Source organism: Mytilus californianus, unplaced genomic scaffold (genome assembly GCF_021869535.1).
Source record: "Mytilus californianus isolate M0D057914Y unplaced genomic scaffold, xbMytCali1.0.p SCAF_14, whole genome shotgun sequence".
Lineage (NCBI taxonomy): Eukaryota > Metazoa > Mollusca > Bivalvia > Mytilida > Mytilidae > Mytilus > Mytilus californianus.
The window spans coordinates 35553563-35580315 of record NW_026262626.1 but is presented as its reverse complement, the minus strand read 5'-3'; the positions used below and the strand labels follow the sequence as shown (position 1 = coordinate 35580315).

Genomic DNA, 26753 nt, shown 5'->3' with positions numbered 1-26753 from the left:
AAATTGTAGAACATTTTTCAATGTACGATGATCATTATACAATGAAGAGATAAACCTATATATAATAGTTGTACTATATAGGGCAGTTGTTAACAACTTGATACTAGTGCATTAAAGAATTTGTTAGTGTTAAAAAAAAAGAAAAAAAAAGAGAGATAAAACATCGTTTATTTATAAAAATTACTAATCAAATAATCATTATTGCAATTTCCGGATGGCCTAAGACTTTTATACTAATTTATACTTAGTATTATTGTAACAAGGAGGGGTAAACAGATTTTTAACGCACTATTATTGTGATCCTTTGCGCCGCATGGAAATTCCTTTTCTTGGGCGATTCTGCATGCACATACATTTTTCTTATTCTCTTGCTTTATAATGAACGTTTAGTTTCAGAATATTTATTTTCAAACGATTATACTGTCTTCCCTTTAAGTAGAGCGGAACACTAAGATAACCATCTTGTTGTCCCAGAAAATCACATATCAAATGTGCGTCCTTAAATTTTCAAAGCCGTACACTTATTAAGTTTGAACACTTAAATTTACATAGATGATATAAAAAAATCTAATTCCTTTTCAAAACCTTCATTTCTTTTTAATTTTTCCTTTTTTTTTTATACAAAACAAAATTGAAATTTGCTTTGTTCTAATATAGCAGGAATTCAAGTGTTTACGGATTCAAAAAGGTTATAAGTTATCCTCTGAAAGAAAATGTTTTTCAACGATCCCTCAAACTGCTGTTGAACGCCATATTTTAATTTTCGTCATGCGATTATGCATTATTTTCTATGACAAAACCGGGTCTGCTTTGTAAAATTTAATGACAAAACCGGGTCGTACACATTGACAAAACCGGGTGCTTCAATTTTGACATGACCCACTTCTTTCATTCCATGCACAGACATGCAAATATTGAGGCGATCATAGTGAAAAGTCTTGACATCTCTGTGTTAATATCTTTCTTTCCGTACCTTTCTTTCCGTACAATGTGTTAAATTTAAAGAGAAATTAAACAAATTCGAGGCAGGGTTCACTCAATTCACCATTTTGACTTTTTACTTATTTCTCCATAAATCTAGAACGGTGGTAGAAAATATTACATCACACTATCGAAAATAGTTATATGTGTATGTATATTCTTCAATACCATTAAAACAACATATAAATAAACAGAATTTCTACATGTCTCTGTCTATTGATTGTCCGTCACCGTACCGGACATTAGATACTATTGAGTCCAAACATTTTTCGCCGGGGTAGTTTAGATACAGTGTCTTACAATAAATATAACCACTGATGCATGACTAGAAACTACTCAATAAGTACTTAGAATTAAAAATATTAACTCGTCAGATATTTAATATCAAAATAATTTAAAGTATGATACAAAAAACAAAAGTATCCAAATTAACATACTACTAGTACCACATATACATCATGATAAGATTGATAGTTTCTTGTTTGATGTAATGTTCAGTGGCAAGCATTTCATGCTTATTTAGGACAGAAACACATTAATAGAAAAATCAGTATAAAATGGACCGACCACGATGGGAAAGAGGTTAAGCCAACTCCCTTTGAATTTGTTTAATACACCATTGCAAAATTAACTAATTAAGTTGAGGCAATTCCTTTTGAATTTATTTCACACCAGCCATTTTTATAAAGTCTTCCAAAATTCATTCAATTCATAGTGTGACAGATTCATATGCATACTTTAGTATGGCGTTCATTATCACTGAACTAGTATATATATTTGTTTAGGGGCCAGCTGAAGGACGCCTCCGGGTGCGGGAATTTCTCGCTGCATTGAAGACCTGTTGGTGACTTCTGCTGTTGTCTGTTCTATGGTCGGGTTGTTGTCTCTTTGACACATTCCCCATTTCCATTCTCAATTTCATTTGAGGTTGTGGGAAAAATTTGGTTGATTATATAGGGGATCACTGAAGCATGACTGTAGCGGGCCTCCTCTTGTGGCAGTCTGTGCCCCTCCCCCTTCCCCCTTATAAAAAGTTCTGCATCCGCCACTGTGTTCCCAGGTATAGAATAGAATATAATAGCATATTTTTATTTTTCTAATCATAAGGCTCATAACAAGCATATCAATCAAGTTACAAATACAGACAATACATGCATGATTATTATACACATAACCAGAAGTCCATTACTAGATATACGGAAGTTTTTAACGACCTTGACTGGCTATACAGCCCTTGCAAGGTCGGCCCTGGCATGCGCCTATTTGGGCATTTAAATAATTTAGTTTTTCCATTACTAGAGGAAGTGTGCAACCCGCTATATAGCAATCTCCCATACAGACAGAGTTGTCGTCCTACGACAACGCTGTCTGTATGGGAGATTGGCTATATAGTAAGGCGATCACGTTGTCCAACTGTGTTTGAAACGGGATTTGAGCGAGATTGCTATTTATAGTCACAAAAATCAAATTGTTTTATAAAAAACAACTACATCTTTTTAATAGATGATACATTTTAGTCCGACACGGCAGATTTTATATGATTTTATAGTTCTCATTTGCCTTTGAGCGATGAAAAATGGTACCAATGTATTCTTTTATAAAATTTTATGTCATTTTCTAAGTGTTGAAAATGAAACTAAATAATTGGCAATAAGAAACTACCGCACTAAATCGGCTCACTTTATTTTCAACAAACTGATAATTAATCAAACACTCAAGGAGACTAATTAACAGCTATCTGTTTGATGATAATATTTCTACCCATGATTCCATAGTTTAAAAACGAGATTTGGGAGGACCACATATAGCGCTTTCCACTGATAACGGGACAGTGTGATCGCCCAGCTATATAGTACAGCGTGCACACTTCCTCTAGTAATGGACTTCTGACATAACAGACAATAATTGTTCAATAATAAAAAAGGGGAGAGTCAGTCAATACAGTGTTTGTCTCAAATTTTTCACATTAGTAAATTAACATCTGATTCTTCTTCTATCATAGCAGGTAGTTTACTTACAATTTTGTGAAAATGTCCTTTTTCTTTTAAATTTTAAAAATCAGGTTCTCAGTGGTGGTTTCCATTTTACTATTAATTGCAGGTTATTGGACGAGGTCAATCTCCTACGGGAGGTAACTCATAAGCTTTTATGTAAACAAAGAAAAAGACGAAGTATGTGTGTTTTTTGATAGTCTTTGTTGAACGATAGCATCAATGTCAACAGGTAAAAAGCAGTAGAAAGTGCAAAAATTATAAGACGTATAATTTATATGTCCTGGCACAAACATATCAATAATTAGGTTACAAAAATCAATATTCAATAAAATCTGAAAGTGAGTCATTGAGTGATTCAGCTGTTTGAGACTAAGGACTTATCAGAAAATAAATTGTATTTTTGTCCTGAGATTAACATGTAGTTAACCATTTAAAGCCATAGATTTTTTTTATATAGTAAATAGCAGATATATAAAATAATAACACTACTGTATAAATGCATTCATCTGAAGCAGGAACACTCTAAGTGGAAAGTTTGAAATCCAAGGATGTATAAGAATGGAAACAGTTAAAGAGCTATATGACCAAAACCTAAAAGCTTAATCCATCTAAGGTCATATATTTTACTTAGTTAGTGTAGGTATAATCCCTTTAGGGATTGGAAACCAGATTGATTTCCTGACCAGGCGCAGCCAACAGTGGTTGTCTGCAGAACTTAATTAGAATCTTTACGTCTGATTTATACCTTGTCATTAATACATTATTATGTACCTATTAATCGACCATGAGGATTTGTTGAGAATTACATTTCATCGCAAAAGAGAATGAAGAAAAATACACTTTATTAATTTGGTTGCTATGAAGCATTTTTCTGGATTTACCTTCATCAGGAACCCTCAAACCAAAACATTTTGATAGCCAAAACACATTAGGAGTTCTATGAAATAAAGGGACATAAGATTCATGTAGCTAAGCTAATTATAACCCCTCAGGGACTAACAGTCCACCAGCAGTATCAACTTCATTATATTTACATGTATATAGAAGTTTCCTTTCATGTAGAAAAATTCCAGCAGCATTAGCTTAATTATGCATTTCCACCAAAGTTGATATGAAATTATTGTAATTTGTGTATTCAGGACAGTATGTAGTCAATTCCAATGCCTTTGTCTCTTCTGATATGTGATGTTATCTCTCGTGTATGGTACAATGTCATAGAGGCAACCGTTACGATTTTTCCGTAATTGTTATGAATTTTGGACCAAAATAATGGTGTTACAATTAACAGTCTATTTGTTACGGATTTACGTTCATTACCTGTACAGAACAGTTCTCCATTTATATATATCATTTTTATCATTGTGACACTTCATTTTTGGTTAGAATCATCTAAAATTAAGCATGATTAAGTGCATGAATAATTCAGACTATTATTTTCCTTTGGGTTTCTCGGGACTATCCCAGTATAAATGACTTCTCCATTTCTTTTTCAATTCCAAATAATTAATGAACGAAACAAGTCTTTGTTTTCAAATTCACGATGTCTGGTGGAATAATTATATTTTTGAAGCAAGGAAAGAAAACTCTGACAACAAAATTGGAAACCGAAACATTATGCTTTTTTTTGCATATATTGTAAACAATACTTCCCTTTAGCGCGATGGTCGGTGTTCCTCATTTGCTCATTAACTTTGAATTGTAGTTCTAATAGATAAAGAATCATTTATTTGTCACTGAGTGCCACCTCAAGGGTGACTGGGGAATCAAAATATGGCCAATACAGGTCTTCTTCAGACCGGCAGTAAAACCTTCACAAGTGGATCCGTCCATTTAGCTTTGCGGGATTTACAAGTAGGCAGCCAAGTCCGGTCAGAATGGGGAAGTTAAATCCAATGCCTAGTGTAGAAAAATTGCCACGCTCTATGCATGTTAAGAACCCTTGTAACAACTCTTTGAGGAGTCTGTAAGTGGCCTGTTGCAATGCAAACTTTCTGTCCCATATCCAATACACACTCATTTTCCAGTGGCAGTCCAAATTTCCCCGACCATCTCAGATGACATCTATTAAAGGACATACCTATTGTATTTATTGTTAATTTGTTCTCGTCCTCAACATGCATGAAATATTTGCCACTGGACATTAAGCAACCAATAATCAATCAATCATATCACTGTGTGCCTAGTTGTTTATATGATTATTACAAAACTTTAATAATTTAAAAATATTATTAGTTGAAAAAGACACAAATTACTGAAATCTTTATACCTTTTTACTGAATGCACCAAAAGAGGGTTGGCATCTATGCCATGTTGGTATCTGAATAGATATTAAAGATAGTATATTTTATAAATGTGGTGCTATCATTTTAGAGAAACAGTACTTGCATTTATATCTAAGTTCAATAGTACTTTTTACAAGTTGCCAAAGGAGAATACTGCAGGTAACTATCAGGAGTTCCTTGATAGCAATATTTTCACAAAGAAGCCATTGGAAATCAGTGTTCCTAATGGAAAAGTTGAAATTCTATCTTTGAAAGATCTTCTAGTGATGAAAACTTTTTTGAAGTCCCATATTCATATACATGTACATGCAATGAACAGAACAAAAACACTTACCAAAGGAATTTCCTGACATTTAAGGCAATAGAAAAAAGGAAATTTCTTCCTGACAATTGAAGTTAGTGACGATAGTTTCTTAAATAACCATCAAGATAGGTACAAGTACATTAGTAAATTAATTTAACTTTGTATTAAGTCACAGTTTTAAATACTGTGTTCTCCACAGTATTTTCAAATAGCACCATGGGATTTGAATTAACACTTGTACACCACATGGGCACATTCATAATGTATTCTAAAAGCACCATTATAAAAATTATATCACCTTCATGACCATGGTACATAATTTAAGGCCCTGGGGAAAATACTAAGCAGTATATTTTTGTAATATTGCATTAGTTTTTTAAATGAAATTCTCATTGAAATCTATTTCTCAAATTTTTGGAACTATTTCCTATATGTTTTTGTTAATAAAAAATCCTCATGTAGTGGTTATGCTTTTAATTATAAATGTTATTCTTATAATTTTTTTTTCAGTTATCCGGTTCTTAAACATAACATAAAATGGCTGGTGGTGTGTTTCATGTTGAATTTGGTATCAATGAAACATCTTTGACTAGAGCCTTAGAAAGTGGCAGCTATGGTGCAGCAGAAAGATTGATTAGAGAGAATATTAATCCATCTTATCTAGATGAAGGTTTGTAATAAGAAGAGATAAATACTTCACTCAACACTGCTATGTAAGCATGTTATTTCTATAACAACAAAACATGAAGATAGTTTTTATAGACAGCCACATGTACATATTAAACTTGCAATAGTTTCAGTTGTTATCTTATTATTTATTTCTATGTCAGAGTTCAAAGGTCAACATAAGCTGATTGGTACTGATCAAAACCTTGTCATTCTTTAAACTTTCAAAAAGTTTATACTACATTTGTAATTACTTATATAGAGAGAAATATCTATAAATATTTGTTTATGCTCTGTTAGTCTTCATTTTACATTTCACTTTCAAAAAGGTTAATTTCCATAAGAAGAGGATGACCCCAATTTATTTTTAAAGGTTAAAACATTATCAAAAAGTAAAATAAAAAAAATACCAAACTATCAAGGGATTTTTAAATGTCATTTTGAAAATACTTCATATTATTTATTTAGGTTGTTATCAGAGAACACCTTTGTTTATATGTTTATGTGGAACAGATGAGGAACAAACAAAAGTTCGACCCCGCCATTTGTATCTAGCTAAACTTTTAGTAGAGAGAGGTGTAAATGTTAATCTTCGAGTGCCAACAGTATGTATTCTTTGTTTTTACCTGCAACTGTACTAGTTATTTGTGTAATAAAGGAGTAGGACCTGTAAGGGTCGATTTTGACCTCAAAATTTCAGGTTCATCTGATGAAAGATTTTGGACACTTTTTAAACACTTAAGTGTCTACTTCAGTCGATTCAATTACTGTATGTGAAAGATTTGAACTGATTTAGTCATTTCAGTCGCTCAAATTCAAGCTTAAATATGAAAAATCTATCAAATATGCCATAATATGTACATTTTCAGATGGTTTTTGTCAAAAATGAAAGTGGTCGCATCCGTGTTCACTCTCAACCTTTATATATGTTATGTATTATTTAAGGAATGACTGTAATATTTTTTCTGTCTATGAAGAAATAACATCAAAAATGTGGTGCACACTGAATAACCTGTGTAGCGGGTTATTTTAAAGTGTGCACCACATTTTTTATGTCATTTCGAATAGACAGAAAAAATATTAGTCATTTCTTATAATTTAATTCTAAATTCCATTTTAAACCGGAGTAAACCATGAAAAAATGTTGATGAAGTCACGGTCACATGACAAAATTATGTCTATGAGCTGATAAACAAAACAACGTCAGCCAATCAGAAGACCTGTTACATCCAAAATTAAATTATCATCAAATACAACTTACATTTAAATATTAAGAATGAATACAAATGCGGCCACTTCCATTTAAGATGGAAACCGTCTAAAATTTAACTCAAATGCTGAAATTGTGAAGATTTCAGTAATTTAGCATGACTAAATGATGCCAGTACCCAATATATGTGCATTATATTGTCAAAAACAGCCCATATTTATGTAGCAGAAGTATTCTACTTTCCAATAAATAACTAAAAAGTTACATTTTAACAATTTTGTAAAACAGCTATATTTTGGGGCCAAAAAGGAGTCTTACCGGACCTACTCCTTTCAAAGATAATATGGTATGTATTACTGATTTGATCAATTTATTTAGTTTCAAATACAGAAAGGAAACATCTCATACTAATGACATATGTGTAAAATATGAATTATTCACAAGATATGTTGTATAATGATACATCTCATGAAACCACCCTGATCATGTATGAAATACTTGCTAATTGATATTGATGAGATGGTATTTAATCATGTTATTTTCTAAACCAATCAGCCACTAAGGTCTGGTAGATATACGAAAATAGCGTAACTCAGAAAACTAACCAAAACTATGTAAAGATAAAAACACTACAAAATCTTTAATCAATTGGTAAATGACTCAGTATTTCTTCCTAAAAGATCTTTGTCAAGGGATACATGTATATATGTGAAAATGATTTAAAAAAAATTGTCAAGAATAGTGATAACATTGATAAATAGTTTAAACAATTGACTTTTTGGTGTATAACAAATGATTTGATTGTGCAGTATCAAAAACTAATGTGATTGTTTCTTCAGGTGAATATCAATAAGATGTTATATGTTGTTTTTTTTGGGTTTTTTTTTTTGTTACTGTCTCATTGTTGTATATCCTACATTTCCTTTTATTTATGAATATCACCCCTTGCTGAGACCTTTGACCTATTTTTACTTCCTATTTATTTCAGACATATTTTGGAAGTGAATATGAAGGACCCGGAAAAACTGCTTTAGAACTACTAACCGATTTTTATAATGATCTGACAAAAACTCCAAATCTTCACAGCAATCAGATATGGTAAATTTTTAATTTAAGTTAACTAATTGAAAGGTGAAAAAGGAGAGTTTTAATTATTTTCTAATTCAAAAATTTAAATGAAATGAATAGACAATTGAAGCTTGAAAGTTATAATTAATAATTCATAAATGTCAACTATTGAGATATCAATGGAAACCTACCTCAAAAGTTTTTATTTGGAAATATCCTTCTACACGCCATCCTTGTAGTCAGTTAGGCTAACAGAATGATTTCAATCTAATATTATGTGTTTCCTTTTTGAATCAGACATGAGTTGTCTCCCATGTTTGTTAAAATTAATTCTGAGTATTCTGTCATTCTAAGGTGGTACCAAACACTTTGACTAAAATTAATTTGGCTCGTTTAATTTTCATAAAATTTTGACAAAATATTTACTTTGACCCTTTAACAAAAATATAAAAATTTCAAAAAACTTGAACCACACAGTTTATCGGAAAAATTTCATTGGATATATAGCAGTTTGACAAACACTAATTTTGATCATTGAGAAGCTTAATATTTCCTTAACAAAAGAATGTGATTAAAACGTTCCGCTGATTTTTACAGAGTTATCTCCCTGTAGTGTTATGTACCACCTTAAGACACACATGACAACTTTGAAAAATTAGGGAAAATAATATCTATATGAAAATGTTTTGACATATTCGAGAAATGCTTTCAAAACTTACATAATAAACACAGGAAATGTCTGAGGGAGAGGAAACTTTGAGTAGGAATTAAAACAAAATGTTTTGTACAATAATATGATATTTGTTACATATGATGTTTTACAGGTCAGGTTACCACAGTACATGGGATCCACATGTAGATTTGGTCATAGGGTTAAATAAACAATATCTTACAGCACCAGAAGACGTTATAGAACATGTGGAGGATCTTATCTTTGTTATATTGAGTAAGTTGTTTTGGTGTGTGGGAGTTTTCCAATATTTGAGAAAAAAAAAATCATGTGATATTACTCTTATTGCAGTTTTGCATTGACAAAAACATAGTAAAAACAGGATTTACAGTATTTGTAAGAAGTAAAAATTAAAGTTGGTTAATAGATATTTATTTTGAATGTTCTAATCATCTAACCATTACATGCACCAAACTCACAGTAAACACATATTAACTAGATGAGATATATTTGATGTTTTTTATGTAGTACCATCACACCATACTTAAGCAAAGTGTTAAAGATGTGAGTTATAAAACATAACATACTTTCAGATAGTAAAAGATTGAATATTTAAACATTATTTTAAAATGAATTGTTAGTCATAATATAATTTGAAACTTTTGCCATTGAAATAACTACATGTTTTACATGTGATTAAGGAAAAACCTACATTTTAAAATTTCACATTACCTGATTTCTTAGATCATGTGACTTTTTTTGTTTATTTGATTTGAGAAGGAGTCAGACATTTGAAAAGAACTTACATATCAGAGTTAAAATAACTCGTTGTATGTCTACTAAATTATCTGGAAAATAACATAAATGTCATAATATTTAACTTAATATGGCAGGAAAATAATTTTTGGTCTCAAGCATCACTGAACTGATTACTTTATGAAATGTGCAGCTGCATCATCAAAACATGTTCTGTTTAATTATTCTTAAAATTTTATTAAGGTAATGGAGGAGATCCAAACATTCATGACGTATGTAAACTAACACCGCTACACAAAACAGCTATATATAGCCATGATGATAGACTCTTACGCTTATTGTGTGAGAATGGTGCTAATATCAATGCTGTTGATCGAAAAGGGAATTCCCCATTGTTGTCTATGTGTGATACATCATGTACAGATATGTATGAGTACTTAGAAGATCTTTCACTGTGTAGTGACGACACACTGGAGGATAATAGTGCTAGTCTGTGTGTGAAACAAGACTTCCTCAAGTATATGTTGTCTATCAAAGATACAGAGGTAACCATCATTTTACTTTTAGTACAAAAAAAATGCACCTTTATTGATGTAATGTTTTATGTAAGTGCCAGATTATCACATTTATTTCCATTGTCTAAAATTTCTTATTGATGGATATTCCTGATAATTTACAAAATCCATGTCCATTTTAAGTTGGTTATTTTTTATTTATATATAAAGTCAAATAATAATGATATGGTTTGATTTCATCAAAAATTGAAATATTGGGGTTCTTTGATATGCTGAATCTAACTGTGTATTTAGATTCTTAATTTTTGGTCCCGTTTTCAAATTGGTCTACATTAAGGTCCAAATGGTCCAAAATTAAACTTAGTTTGATTTTAACAAAAATTGAATTCTTGGGGTTCTTTGATATGCTGAATCTAATCGTGTATGTATTTAGATTTTGGATATTGGACCATAATAGGTAAAATAAAAAAATTTCAGTTCTTAGACCACATTCATTCTGTGTCAGAAACCTATGCTGTGTCAAATATTTAATCACTATCCAAATTCAGAGCTGTAGCAAGCTTTAATGTTGTGTCCATACTTGCCCCAACTGTTCAGGGTTCGACCTCTGCGGTCGTATCAAGCTGCGCCCAGCGGAGCATTTTATTTTTAGTTACCCTCATCCTGAAGTAGAATGGTAGGTCTTTTGTTCCTGTGTGTCTGTTAATTCGAGAAATCTCTATATAAATTTTGGTTAGAAGAGAATGATAGCAAATTACGGAGTTAGCTCCCCTTAATTGGTAATTTTTAGTGTATTTTAACCAAATTATATCTTGAAATACCAGAACAAGAAAAGGAAACCAATATTATATTCTTGCACCATTATACATTTTGAACTTGAATTAATGTGAACTTGAGTTTTTTTTGTCATGTTTTCACCACTACCTGATTTTTAGGCAGATTGGCGCTTTAAAATGCAACTAGGATAAATCTTTTAACAAAATATTCATAATGAGATTTAGTATTGGCTTTAAATAATGTGTTCTAAATCCAGTAGCATTTTTATAAACAATTTAAAAGTTAATTAATTTATGTTTTGAAAGTAAGAATTACTGACACAGACGTAACTGCAATGTATACAAATTTATTCCCACATTTAAGGACAGCCTTCACCATTCGACATGTTTATTTTTGTAATTGACCCATGATTTTGCTATCAATGAAATAGGTATTACAAGAGATATCTGTCCTGATGGAAACATCATATAAACATACTGTTGTAAAGTTGAAAAATCTTTTTCAGGTCAATATTCAAAATAATCGTGGTCAGACAGCATTATTCCATTGTGTGATAAGAGGTGATATCAGTGCTTGTAACAAACTGCTGAAGAAAGGTGCTAATGCTGCTCTCAGGGGTACTGTGTGGGAAACACGCAAACAAAAAAGGTAAGTTATATCATGTAAATGTAATTATCAAATGGGCCTGTATGCAAGCTTTATGGTTATTTAATTGAAGTCATTAAATAAATATCTTACATAGTTTAGTTTCTCATGAATAATTTGATATGCTTGTTAGGATTATAAGGTAATTATTTTTGATCGACATGTTTTGGCATGTGGTCATCCAATCATCATGACCACACTGTATATTAATTTTATTTTATTTAATAAATATGACTCTACATACCATTGCTATCCACTTCTGGGATAATTACTTGTTTCTAATATCAAGGGTTGGTTTACTAAAGACTTAATTACAGATTTATATTATTAGTATAATTTGGGATATTTAAAATATTTGACTTAATCTGACAAAACATGGAATACTGTGGATTCATTTATTTTCGTGGGTACCAATTTTCATGGATTGAGGAAAACTTGCATATTCGTGGATATTTAAATTCGTGGTTATCGCAAAGTCTGCATTCAATCCTTTAGAAAATTTGTATTTCGTTGAACATTTAAATTCGTGGTTCCCCTGTACCCACGAAATCCACGAAAATTGGTATCCAACGAATATTAATGAATCCACAGTAAGAGATCCCTAAATGACAGATTATATTTTAAAAAAGAATTACATGAAAAATTATAGAAGATTCCATTATGAAAGGTCTTATACTTTATTATATTTCAGAAAAATGTCACCAATATTTGCAAGTTTTCTGTCTATTCCAATACAACGATCATTAAACTGGAGAAATCTACATAGTGAACTAGCATCAGCTCCTCACCAATATGGTCACCTAGTAGATATGGGTAAGAATAGTATACACATCATACATAAAGGAGATGTGGGGATTATGTAATTTAGACAACACAAGTTAACAAAAACAGGACATCTAAAGGTCACCCTAAGGTTATTAAAGATTGGCAAGTGCCAGTACCATTGATCAATTGGTAAGTTCTAAATGGCCCAGTAGAGACAAGACAAGATAGAGATTTGATTCAGTAGAGACAACCGAAGATCTGATATTAATTACCAAATTACGGAATATACATAATTAGACAGTAAGGTGTTGAAAATATTCCTTACTCAGTGCAATCACATTATTATGTTGCAATTTTTTTCACAAAGTGATTAAAACCACAGTTGTAAATGCATCAGATATTTGTCAAATCTAATTATCTCTCCACGAAATAGCATAATCTTGATAGCTATAGGTATATTTTTGTTAATCAAAATATATAAAATGGTAGGATTTATTGGATGTCTTACCTGCTGACTCTTACCACAAAAAGATCGAAAGATGCATATTAGGGAATTTTACTTTCTTTTCAAGCTTAAGAATTCAGTTCAAGTTTACATCAAAGTTTGTGTATCTCAACTTATAAGAAGTAGGGTACATACGGAGGGAAAATTTTGCATTTTGACCTACTTATTTTCCAATTCTCACCAGTTAACATTGACTCTAAAGTATACATATTATTATTAAAGATGTTAAATCATGTGTCTCATTGTCAAGAGATATATCCTTTAAAGTTTTCTTATTAAATCCAGGCAATAACAAGGTCAACTTTAAAGGAAGGAAAAGAAAGAATATAGGATGAATGTATATTGAGAGACAAATCCCATGAAATATTAGGTAATACTTGCTATATCAAGGACAGTGCTACATGTTTTCTTTCTATTCTTCACCTTGAAAGTTGCTTGATGTTCTTCATCAATGAACTAAAAAGCATACAATATACAGCAAGTGCTTTTGTAGTCACGATGGATTAGCAAAAAGTAATCTATAAATTTTAAATTGTGTAAAATGTAATACAATACTCTATATTTTGTTTCTACAGGATACTTTAACAGGAAGGAAATTGTAGAAGAAATGTCAGAATATTTGGAGAATGATTTCCCAGAGTTTTCTCATTTAAGATCAGTCTGTGATAAACTTGTGAACTACATGTTTGGTCGAACTTCGTCTACCCTACAACAAACTGCAACACGTGTAATTTTCAAACAGTGTTTTCTGGGAAAAACTTGCTCATTAACCCAATTAATGCCAGCAGACACACTGAAGCAAAGATTTTCTGATGCAGATCTGAGTAACTTAGATGTTTATGATGAATATATCAATTTTGTTCTAAATAAAACGGTTCTAAGAACATTAGTTGACAAACTGAATCTTCCTCATGATTCCATTTTGAGTTTTGAAATTGAGCTACTTCTGCACCAGATGGCGAGTCGCTTTGGGGCTTGTAAAGTTCTTCCACCAGAGAACATGTTTAATGGGGAAAGTGATAGTAGTTTTTCTAGTGATGATAGCAACAATTCATCTTTCAGTCCTGATGAAGGTGACTCAGATTTAGAGTACTGGTGAAGTTACTAAAATAACAGTGATACGTTTATAATAGAGCTCAAGATTCATTTATTTTCTTGGGTACCAATTGTCGTGGATTGAGGAAAGATGGTCTTTTCGAAGTTTTACAAAAGTTTGCACACAAGCCTATAGGGAATTGGTACTTTGTCAAACACATGAATTTGTGGTTCACCTATCCCCATGAAATCCACGAAAAATTGGTACTCCAGGAGTTATAATGAATCCATAGCAGTGATATATTTGCAGAATATATATATATGTTAGTGGAGATACAGGGTGTACAGTATTTGGTTATAACTTTAAGTTTGGCTGTAACATTACAATTTTCTCTGTGATACTATTTTTATTATTTTATTTATTTGTGATATTCTACTCTGTTGTTCTGTGATGTCATTGTTAATAATATCATATCATTACGTGATCCAGTCTATAGTGCTTGAAAATTTGAAGAAGCTTCATTAGAGATCAAATAAAATACTGGTCAAATCACTTCCTATCAAAATTGATATTCATAAGACTTTCTGATTTTTATTTGATTTATTTGCTAGAATGGAACTAGGGTTTCAATCTTATAAGGACTGTTGTATCTGGAAATATTTACTGATAAATTCCACCATAAAGAAAAAAATAGTTGAAATAAATAAGTAAAAATTGATTCAGAAATTTACAGAAATTAAATAAATGTTTCTCACTACACCAACACATGTGGTATTATTTAAACTTCAACAGATTTGTAGTATGATGACTATCTTCAATATAAATTTCAGAAAATTGTTGCTCAAAGTAATTAAAAAATCACTGAAACTTTCGTTCAAAGTAATGTCATGATCATTTACTTAAAATAAAGCAGACTTCGTTAAACAATATTATTATTACTTTTAAATTGTAGAATTTAAATGTTTTAAACATTTTCATCTGCTCAATATTTTATATTTACCTAGTAAATCACTAACTATTTTGTCTATATTTTAATCAGAATCTGTGTTATAGAGAGGATTATACATATTTATTTTTTTTTGTATGTAAAAGTTTCAGACTATAATATATTTTATAATATAGACTTGGCACGATTTAAATCTAGACATACATTGTATACTATTGTGAAGGCTGTATGTTGCCTTCTAGATGGGCTGCTATCTCATTGACATTTATCCAACCTTTCCTTTCATTCATATATATTTTTTTTAAATTGTTAATGATTTCGGAATTGTCTTTATATATTCTAGGATGTTTTTTTTTTAAATAACTTAGAATATTTGTTGAATATGCTTATTGTCTCTTTATATGATGGTGTTCTTAATTCCAGTAATTTATGACAGTAATTGATCCATCCGTTTCATAGTGTAACTTTGAAAATTTGACCTCAGTTTGATCTTATTTGTAGTGATCTTAATCTATTGAAACGGACTTTCTTCTGTATATTTTTTCTCTCACAACATGGGGGACATAGATATAGGCTTCATCTGTCTGTTTACAAAATTTTGTAATGCAATTCATTTTTAACAACTACATGTATTTTGGTCATCAACATAACTTTGGAGGTGGTAAATTCAACATTCTACCAGTCTGTAAGGTTTGCTGCCATCTTGAATTATGGAATTTTTTTGGGGGTAGGTGATTTCTTCAGTAAAATACAGAAAAATGAAAATAATTATTTTATATATTACAGAACAGTCACACTTTTTACCTGAAAACCTTAAAACTAAATAATAAAAAAGGGAACATTTTGACTATTTAGCATTACAATGAAGATAACTGTATATGTATTTTAAGCTTGGTCTATTTTAAATATTGGTTTTACTGTTGCAAATATCCTTTTAATCAATTTGCAACAGTAAAACCTATGTTTTAGGTTGGCTAAGCTCAAATTCATATACAATTGTCTCCTAAATTTCAGGTAAACTTTTGTATGGAGACTACAAATTTGAATATCTTGTATAATTAGTATGTTTATAAAATCTTTAATATGAAAGTGATTTGTCAAGTATTTTGTTGTACGTGCATGGTACTTTATATACCCCTTGTTAAAAATGGAGATTATATTGCTTTACCTCTGTTTGTCTCTTTTTCCATCCATCTGTCCATGGCATCCTTAACACTTATCTGTCCATTTTTATACCACCGCAAAAATTTTTGCGGTAGTATATTGGTATGACGTCGTCGTCGTCGTCCGAAGACACATTGGTTTTCGCACTCTAACTTTAGTTTAAGTGAATGGATCTCTATGAAATTTTACCATAAGGTTCAATACCACAAAAGGAAGGTTGGGATTGATTTTGGGGGTTATGGTACCAACAGTTAAGGAAAAAGGGGCCAAAAATAAGCATTTTTGTAACTTCCAGACATAACTTCTGTGTTAGTGTATGGATCTCTCTGACATTGTACCACAAGGTTCCATATCACAAAGGCAATGCTGGGATTGATTTTGGGAGTAATTGCCTCAAAATATTAGGAATTAGGGGCCAAAAAAGGGGCAAAAAACAAGCATTTTTCTAGTTTCATGACAATAACTTGTGTTTAAGTGTATGGATCTTTCTGAAATTGTACTACAAGGTTCCATATTACAAAGGGAAAGCTGGAATTGAGTTTGGGGGTAATTGCCCGAAACGTTTAGGAATAAGGGGCCAAAAAGAGCCAAAAAACACATTTTTCTAGTTTCCAGACAATAACTTGTGTTCAAGTGTATTGATCTCTCTGAAATTGTACTGCAAGGTACCATACCACAAAGGGAAGGCTGGGATTGAGTTTGGTGGTGGTGAATCATAAGGGGGTTCAAAAAATTGGGGGGGGGATTTTTTTTTTTTTTTCCTTTTAAAAATTTCCATTTTAAGTTGGTTATTTCTGATTTATATTTAAAAGCAAATAATAATGATATGGTAGGAGATACACACCAAACAGGATGTGTAAATTATTATATAATAAGTATTGTGCAATAGCAAGAAATTTTCAATTGCACAGTATTGCACAATAGCAAGAAATCTTCAATTGCACAATATTGCGCAATAGCAAGAAATCTTCAATTGCACAGTATTGCGCAATAGCAAGAAATATCCAATAGCACAATATTGCGCTATAGCAAGAAATTGTCAATTGTACAGTATTGCGCAATAGCAAGAAATATTCAATTGCACAGTATTGTGCAAAAGAAGATACTTCGTATAAATTGCTTATCTCTTGACCAATTTCAATGGGATTTTATTCTTGAATTCTTGGGGTTCTTTAATATGCTGAATCTAACCGTGTATTAAGTTTTTGGATTTTGGGCCCCGTTTTTAAATTGGTCCACATTGAGGTCCAAAGGGTCCAAAATTAAACTTTGTTTGATTTCATCGAAAATTGAATTATTGGGGTTCTTTGATATGCCGAATCTAACTGTGTATTTAGATTCTTAATTTTTGGTTCCGTTTTCAAATTGGTCTACATTTAGGTCCAAAGAGTCCAAAATTAAACTAAGTTTGATTTTAACAAAAATTGAATTCTTAGGGTTCTTTGATATGCTGAATCTAAACATGTATTTAGATTTTTGATTATGGGCCCAGTTTTCAAGTTGGTCCAAATCGGGGTCCAAAATTAAACTTTGTTTGATTTCAACAAAAATTGAATATATGGGGTTCTTTGATATGCTGAATCTAACCATGTATTTAGATTTTTGATTTTTGGGCCCCGTTATCAACTTTGTCCACATTGAGGTCAAAAGGGTCCAAAATAAAACCATGTATTTAGATTTTGGATATTGGACCACAATAGGTGAATGTCCAATTTAAAATTTTTAAGTTCTTAGACCACATTCATTCTGTGTCAGAAACCTATGCTGTGTCAAATATTTAATCACAATCCAAATTCAGAGCTGTATCAAGCTTGAATGTTGTGTCCATACTTCCCTTTACTGTTCAGGGTTCGACCTCTGCGGTCGTATCAAGCTGCGCCCTGCGGAGCATTTTATTCTTATTTCCTTGTAATCACCACTCCATGAAACACAGAAAAACAGTATTGTACTGTTTGATATATAATATTTATTGGTACATATTTACTTATTGTTTGTCAAATACTTATTTATTCTTTGATTGTAATTCAAATTTTCTCTTTATTTAAATCTGAATCTGAGGTTCCATGTGTTAAAAAGGGTTGCTATCAATGCTATGGTGTTTGTGCTTTTTACTTTTCTTTTGATACATAATTTTTGAGATTGTTATTGAATGGGAAATGGTCTGAATGGTTTCATAATTTTCTTTTTTTTTAAATAGCTGTTTTTAATAGAATAGAAAAACAAAGTATATGGTTTTGATGAATATGCTTATCATCTAGTGTTAATACTACTATTCTGTAAAAATACAAGTGGCAGTTTAAATTTTTGAGAAGAAGCTTACAGTGCCTGCTCTTATTCCTAATAAAAAACTGAATTCAGACTTGATTTCAGATCAAAGTTCATCAGTAATACTTTTGTATTTATAATTTTTCAAAGTTCATCAACAAAATTTGAAAAGGTCAAAAATATGTATTTGACTGGAAACTATTGAGTCCCTGTATTTAACCAAAAAATCAATAAAAAATCTTTTCTATTTTGGTTTTCATGAAACTGTTACTATAAGGGGCTTATAGTCTTTTTCCAATACTGTAAATTCAGAAATTATTGCATGTATTTATTATTGCGATTTTGTCATTTAGACCAAAATCAGATTATTATTTTTGCAATACTGCATATAAAAAAAAAACAAAATGTGAGATTAAATTATTGCGATTACAACCCTGACACATTTTTCGCAATAATTTTCGGAATTCAAAGTATTTCATTGTAGATAGTTATCAAGAGTTCAAATGTATAATAAACCCTACGAACAAAGAAAGTAACTCAATACACATTTTACAATATAAGCATCAATCAGTAGTATTATTTTCTATTATGCCACTGTGTATTAGTATGCATTTATTGTTTGCAGTAGACTGTCTCTCCCCTTTTCATTAATCTCTTGTAAAGATATGTATTTGGCACTATTTGCATAACATTTTTGTTTTCTCAAATAGATTATCTCTTGTAAAAGCAAATGTATAACATTGTTGTGATCTGATAAATATAGATTCTTACCAGTGGATTATCAGATTTATCCAATCGAGGTAGTTAAAATTGATAATTTAACTATCGGGATTGGATAAATCCGATAATCCACGAGTAACTGTGTAAAAATCTGTTTCTCTAATGATTATCAAATAAATTTTCATTTTTGATGAACGAAAATCCCCTTCGAGTGCCTTCCACATTCTACTAAGTTGTCAATTTCATTAACACCTGTTGGCACATTTTGATTCATCCTGTGAGCTGATTAAGGTTATGACTCTTAATCTCATCCAATCATCTTCTGAGATCATGGGCAACCACACGTTGTTTGAATTTTTTTATACAATGGGTTCGGAAAGGGTTAAATTGCCAAAGAATTAGAGAAAAATGAACATATACCTCTGTTTATATGACAATCATTGAGTGTGTTCCTATATGAAGAACACTACAATATGTTCAACATTTATTTTTATGCATTTGTTAAAGTTGGTCTCAGTAAGAGAACTTGCGTACCTGATTTTGTGAAAATGTGTTCATGGAAGTTTTTCAGTGTAATATTGGAGGGGTTGAACTCAATTTTTATCTCGCCTGGATGAAGTTGAAAACTAGACTTCAGCTTGCTGTTTCCAGTAAAGGCAGGTGCTATTTCTTGGCAGTCAGTTTTTATTGGTGGAGGAAGTCAGAGAGAACCACTGAACTTCGGTAGGAAAACTGACTAGTCAATTAAGATGGGAGTCAAACGCACCTGCCACTTGCAGGATTCAAACTCACAACCTCAGTGTTGACAGGCTAGTGATACGGTAGTTTGACTACATGTATTTAGACCGCTATGTCACGGAGGTCCCATTATCACTTATGATTAATCAATAATATTTGGTATACAGTTGTAATAACAGTGGCATATTACATCTCATTTCTGTTTACATTATTTGGCCCTGAACCTTCAGTCATAGTTCTTTGAGCTTAGTTAAGTATTGCATTTTATCATCAAAATTACATACAGGCGAGATATATCTCTGTGTCAAAAGGTTATTTGATTAGACACTCTTTAGATAAGGATGATCACTAGAAGTGGCTATATGTATTTATATAGAAACTGTTACCCAGAAATGATGTTAATTAAATATTCTTGTGTATGCTATATCTGTAACTTTATGTGAATGTTTAAATCTGGGATATGTTAATTATAACCTTAGGATATAAGTTTTAAAAAAAATTGCTACACTACATTTAAAATTGCCGTTGAAAGATTCATTATCTTCTTAAAAATCAACATACTAAGTAAATTGTAATTTTTTCCAATCATTTCCATTGTAAGATTCAATCTGTCTATTGTGTGTAATTGATTGACAGCTTTGCAAATTCAGTCATTGTAACCATAGGAACCGGTTGCAGAAAGTACAAGCACACAGACTTGTGAACTTATGAACTTTCAACGATATTTTTAAACCAGGTGTAAGCACATATATGATTGTGATTAGTGTACAAATCTTTCATACAAAATTTACATATCAGTGTTGTCAATCATATTTTTTGTTGCCATATATATGGAAATTTATTTATTTAATAATCCTATTAAATGTTTCTTTCAAGTTTGAAATTTTAATTTATTTTCATATCTTTCTTAATCTACAATGACGAATGGATTGATGTTTACACCCAGTGACAAATATTACATGCATATCAGGACAAGAACAATGTTGATGTGATATGAATATGAACACTGCTTTGTACAAAGTTGACACACTGAGTCAGATATTTTGCTTCTCATCACAGTGCAAAGCTTTTAGTTTCATAGGATATTCATGCCGTCTTGAAATTATTACATAACACAAATTGGTTCTCATTGATTGCCTTATGATGGGGGAAAGATTCTATTGGCAAGAATGAGATAACGAATTGGCAACATGTCCTGGACAGGAGAAGATATTAAATACAGAAAAAATACAGGATGAGTAATCAAGATCCGATCCAATACCCAATCAATGAATTATTTTGCTTTTACTAGTTTACCTTGCCATATCATGTCACGTAAAATTCATATTGATGAATAGGTTCAGGCAGTTAATTTTGATTAATTGATAATTTTGAATTGATAAGGATAAATTAATGACAAACCATAAAATTTTCTAAATCCAGAGTCAAGATTCACCAACACCAACAACCGTGTTCAGTTGGTAGTAAATTGATCCAAGCATACTAGATCTAGTGCATGACATGTAGAATATTACCTTTTATAAATCTGATGTCAAAGTTCATTAACTGTGGAATGAGAAATCATAAATTTTCAAAATCAAACAGTATTTCTGGTATGACACCACCAAAGAATTTTAAAATCAAAAGGAGGCTTTCTTCTGTCAATCTTAATGTTGCATTAAAATTTTGTGGGAATTGGTTGAAGCAAATTTGAGGTTTTGTAGGAAGTGTTCATAGATAAACTACCATCTACCCTAATACGTCCCATCTAAGACAGGCTTGTAATACCACATTTATGAGTATATGCACAGAGGCGATAAATAACACCTTTCCAATACTTAAACAACCACATAAACCACATCTTACTTAAAAGCTTTTTAGAAAGCTAAAACTTGTACATTGTAAAGTAATAGTTCATAAGGTAAATGTTTACAGGAAGACATGTCACCCTACCAGGACACATTGTCAGATTCCTTATAGATTTTATTACCCTTAAAAGACAATTTTGTACTATTTTTTTTATAATTCGCCAATTATCTCGAAACTTTAATAGATAGGTATTAACTGTAACCAGTAACTAGAGGCTCTAAAGAGTGTGTCGCTCACCTAGTAACAAGCGCATATTTAACAATGGCCATTGTCCAGCATTGAACGCTATAATATAATTCATGAATAAAATCTCTTTTTTTGTTGAAGTAATGTTGCTGATATTTTTATGCCTCCGTCATAGCGGTGGTTGCATTAATTTTACCCTTGTCTGTCTGTACGTACGTACGTCCCAAAATTGGTTTGCGTCACTTTAACTGTTCTAGAGTTATGCCCCTTTATAAATGGAAAAATTGCACATTTTTCATTTTCTTCTAAATATCAAGTAATTTTTATACGACCGCAAAAAAATTTTGCGATCGTATGTTGATATGACGTTGTCGGCGTCGTCGTTGTCGTCCGAAGACACATTGGTTTTCGCACTCTAACTTTAGTTTAAGTTAATGGATCTCTATGAAATTTTACCATAAGGTTCAATACCACAAAAGGAAGGTTGGGATTGATTTTGGGGGTTATGGTACCAACAGTTAAGGAATTAGGGGCCAAAAATAAGCATTTTTGTAACTTCCAGACATAACTTGTGTGTTAGTGTATGGATCTCTCTGACATTGTACCACAAGGTTCCATATCACAAAGGGAATGCTGGGATTGATTTTTGGGGTAATTACATCAAAATTTTAGGAATTAGGGGCCAAAAAAGGGACAAAAACAAGCATTTTTATAAGGACAAATACTTTAGTACAAAACATAATTTAAAGCAGTCTAAGGGAGATAAATCAAATTATATCATTTGAATTACCTCCCTTACACTGCTTTTAAATTATGTATAAAGTAATGGTTAATGAACAATTAAGACAATTTAAAACAGTGTAAGGGAGGTAATCCACATACAACGTTTTGATTACTTCCCTTACACTGCTTTTAAATTATGTTTAAAGAAATGCATATTTATAAAGGAAGACCAGTAAAAATATCTGCAAATGTTGCATCTTTTTTTTTTACAAAAAAATCCATATGAAAGATTTGACACCACATTTTAAATTCTATTATAAAATAGATTAAGTTAGCACTATGGTAAATTTAAATGGGTAATTATTTTAAAAAATCTTTTTTATGGGGGGTAAAAAGAAATTGTGGGGGGTAAATTTTTTCTCATTTCAGATTTCAGAAATTAAAAAGAATTATTCTTCAAATATTATTTTTTTTTCAAATTTCAAATATTGAAAAATTTCAAAAAGTAATCTTTAATTGCACAGTATGGCGCATTAGATTTGTAAAATCTTTGACCACATTTATTTGTTATGCCAAATCTGACCGTGTATTTAGATTTCTAATTTTGGGCCCAGTTTTCAAATTGGTCTACATTAAGGTCCACAAAATTAAACTTTGTTTGATTTTAACAAAAATTGAATATATGGGGTTCTTTGATATGCTGAATCTAACCATGTATTTAGATTTTTATTTGTGGGCCCGCTATCAAATTGGTTCATATTGAGGTCAAAAGGGTCCAAAATTAAACTTTGTTTTATTTCATCAAAAATTGAATTATTGAGGTTCTTTGATATGCCAAATCTAACCGTGTATTTAGATTTTTAATTTTGGGTCCAGTTTTCAAATTGGTCTACATTAAGATCCAAAGGGTCCAAAATTAAACTTAGTTTGATTTTAACAAAAATTGAATATATGGGGTTCTTTGATATGCTGAATCTAAACATGTATTTGGATTTTTGATTTCGGGCCCAGTTTTCAAGTTGATCCAAATTGGGGTCCAAAATTAAACTTTGTTTGATTTCAACAAAAATTGAATATATGGGGTTCTTTGATATGCTGAATCTAACCATGTATTTAGATTTTTTATTTGTGGGCCCCGCTATCAAATTGGTTCATATTGAGGTCAAAAGGGTCCAAAATTAAATTTTGTTTTATTTCATCAAAAATTGAATTATTGGGGTTCTTTGATATGCCAAATCTAACCGTGTATTTAGATTATTAATTTTGGGTCCAGTTTTCAAATTGGTCTACATTAAGGTCCAAAGGGTCCAAAATTAAACTTAGTTTGATTTTAACAAAAATTGAATATATGGGGTTCTTTGATATGCTGAATCTAAACATGTATTTAGATTTTTGATTTTGGGCCCAGTTTTCAAGTTGGTCTAAATTGGGGTCCAAAATTAAACTTTGTTTGATTTCAACAAAAATTGAATATATGGGGTTCTTTGATATGCTGAATCTAACCATGTATTTAGATTTTTTATTTGTGGGCCCCGCTATCAAATTGGTTCATATTGAGGTCAAAAGGGTCCAAAATTAAACTTTGTTTTATTTCATAAAAAATTGAATTATTGGGGTTCTTTGATATGCCAAATCTAACCTTGTATTTAGATTTTTGATTATGGGCCCAGCTTCAAGTTTGTCCAAGTTGGGGTCCAAAATTAAACTTTTTTTGATTTCAACAAAAATTGAATAAAATTAAACTTTGTTTGATTTCATCAAAAATTGAATTCTTTGGATTCTTTGATATGCTGAATCTAACCATGTATTTAGATTTTGGATATTGGACCATAATAGGTAAATTTAAAAAAATTTAAGTTCTTAGACCACATTCATTCTGTGTCAGAAACCTATGCTGTGTCAAATATTTAATCACAATCCAAATTCAGAGCTGTATCAAGCTTGAATGTTGTGTCCATACTTGCCCCAACTGTTCAGGGTTCGACCTCTGTGGTCGTATCAAGCTGCGCCCAGCGGAGCATTTTATTAAAATTGGAGTTATTATACGATTGCAAAAAAATTTATGTGTTCGTATATTGGTATGACGTTGGCGTCGTCGTCGTCCGGCGTCGTCCGAAGACACATTGGTTTTCGCACTCTAACTTTAGTTTAAGTGAATGGATCTCTATGAAATTTTACCACAAGGTTCAATACCACAAAAGGAAGGTTGGGATTGATTTTGGGGGTTATGGTACCAACAGTAAAGGAATTAGGGGCCAAAAAGGGGCCAAAAATAAGCATTTTTGTAACTTCCAGACATAACTTGTGTGTTAGTGTATGGATCTCTCTGATATTGTACCACAAGGTTCCATATCACAAAGGCAATGCTGGGATTGATTTTGGGGGTAATTGCCTCAAAATTTTAGGAATTAGGGGACAAAAAAGGGACAAAAAACAAGCATTTTTCTAGTTTCATGACAATAACTTGTGTGTAAGTGTATGGATCTTTCTGAAATTGTACTACAAGGTTCCATATTACAAAAGAGAAAGCTGGAATTGAGTTTGGGGGTTATTGCCGAAACGTTTAGAAATTGGGGGCCAAAAAGGGGCCAAAAATAAGCATTTTTCTAGTTTCCAGACAATAACTTGTGTTCAAGTATATGGATCTCTCTGAAATTGTACTGCAAGGTACCATACCACAAAGGGAAGGCTGGGATTGATGATGGGGGTAATTGCCTCAATATTTTAGGAATTAGGGGCCAAAAAGGGGCAAAAAACAAGCATTTTTCTAGTTTCGGGACAATAACTTGTGTGTAAGTGTATGGATCTTTCTGAAATTGTACTACAAGGTTCCATATCACAAAGGGAAAGCTGGGTTTGAGTTTGGGGGTAATTGGCCTAAACGTTTAGGAATTTGGGGCCAAAAAGGGGCCAAAAAACACATGTTTCTAGTTTCCAGACAATAACTTGTGTTCAAGTGTATGGATTTCTCTGAAATTGTACTGCAAGGTACCATACCACAAAGGGAAGGCTGGAATTGAGTTTGGGGGTGATGAATCATAAGGGGGTTCAAAAATTTGGGGGGGGGGGTTTCCTTTTTCTTCTTTTTTTCCTTTTTTTTTTTCTTTTAAAATTTTCCATTTCAAGTTGGTTATTTCTGATTTATATTTAAAAGCAAATAATAATGATATGGTAGGAGATACACACCAAACAGGATGTGTAAATTATTATATAATAAGTATTGTGCAATAGCAAGAAATTTTCAATTGCACAGTATTGCACAATAGCAAGAAATCTTCAATTGCACAGTATTGCGCAATAGCAAGAAATTTTCAATTGCACAGTATTGCGCAATAGCAAGAAATATCCAATAGCACAATAATGCGCAATAGCAAGAAATTGTCAATTGTACAGTATTGCGCAATAGCAAGAAATATTTAATTGCACAGTATTGTGCAAAAGAAGATACTTCGTATAAATTGCTTATTTCTTGACCAATTTCAATGGGGTTTTATTCTTGAATTCTTGGGGTTCTTTAATATGCTGAACCTAACCGTGTATTTAGTTTGATTTTGGGCCCCGTTTTTAAATTGGTCCACATTGAGGTCCAAAGGGTCCAAAATTAAACTTTGTTTGATTTCATCAAAAATTGAATAATTGGGGTTCTTTGATATGCCGAATCTAACCTTGTATTTAGATTCTTAATTTTTGGTTCCATTATCAAATTGGTCTACATTAAGGTCCAAACGGTCCAAAATTATACTAAGTTTGATTTTAACAAAAATTGAATTCTTAGGGTTCTTTGATATGCTGAATCTAAACATGTATTTAGATTTTTGATAATGGGCCCAGTATTCAAGTTGGTCCAAATCGGGGTCCAAAATTAAACTTTGTTTGATTTCAACAAAAATTGAATATATGGGGTTCTTTGATATGCTGAATCTAACCATGTATTTAGATTTTTGATTTTTGGGCCCCGTTATCAACTTTGTCCACATTGAAGTCAAAAG

The 26753-nt window shown here is 31.5% G+C and overlaps 1 protein-coding gene across 2 annotated transcripts; it reads left to right on the top strand.

Moving 5' to 3' along the window:
- The first annotated feature begins 3108 nt into the window (after positions 1 to 3108).
- On the top strand, positions 3109 to 25807 carry LOC127724679 (uncharacterized). 2 transcript variants are annotated; one of them, XR_007992643.1, is made up of 10 exons: positions 3109 to 3204; positions 6072 to 6231; positions 6696 to 6832; positions 8426 to 8535; positions 9330 to 9451; positions 10175 to 10476; positions 11729 to 11871; positions 12560 to 12681; positions 13714 to 16790; positions 25593 to 25807. XR_007992643.1 is itself a non-coding variant. In XM_052231729.1 (9 exons), the coding sequence occupies exons 2-9, from the start codon at positions 6099 to 6101 to the stop codon at positions 14235 to 14237; spliced, it is 1593 nt and encodes a 530-aa protein (XP_052087689.1). In that variant the 5' UTR covers positions 3109 to 3204; positions 6072 to 6098; the 3' UTR covers positions 14238 to 16999. The 2 variants fall into 2 exon arrangements, 1 of the variants encoding a protein (XP_052087689.1); XM_052231729.1 differs by lacking the exon at positions 25593 to 25807 and having other exon boundaries at positions 13714 to 16999.
- The last annotated feature ends 946 nt before the right edge of the window (positions 25808 to 26753 follow it).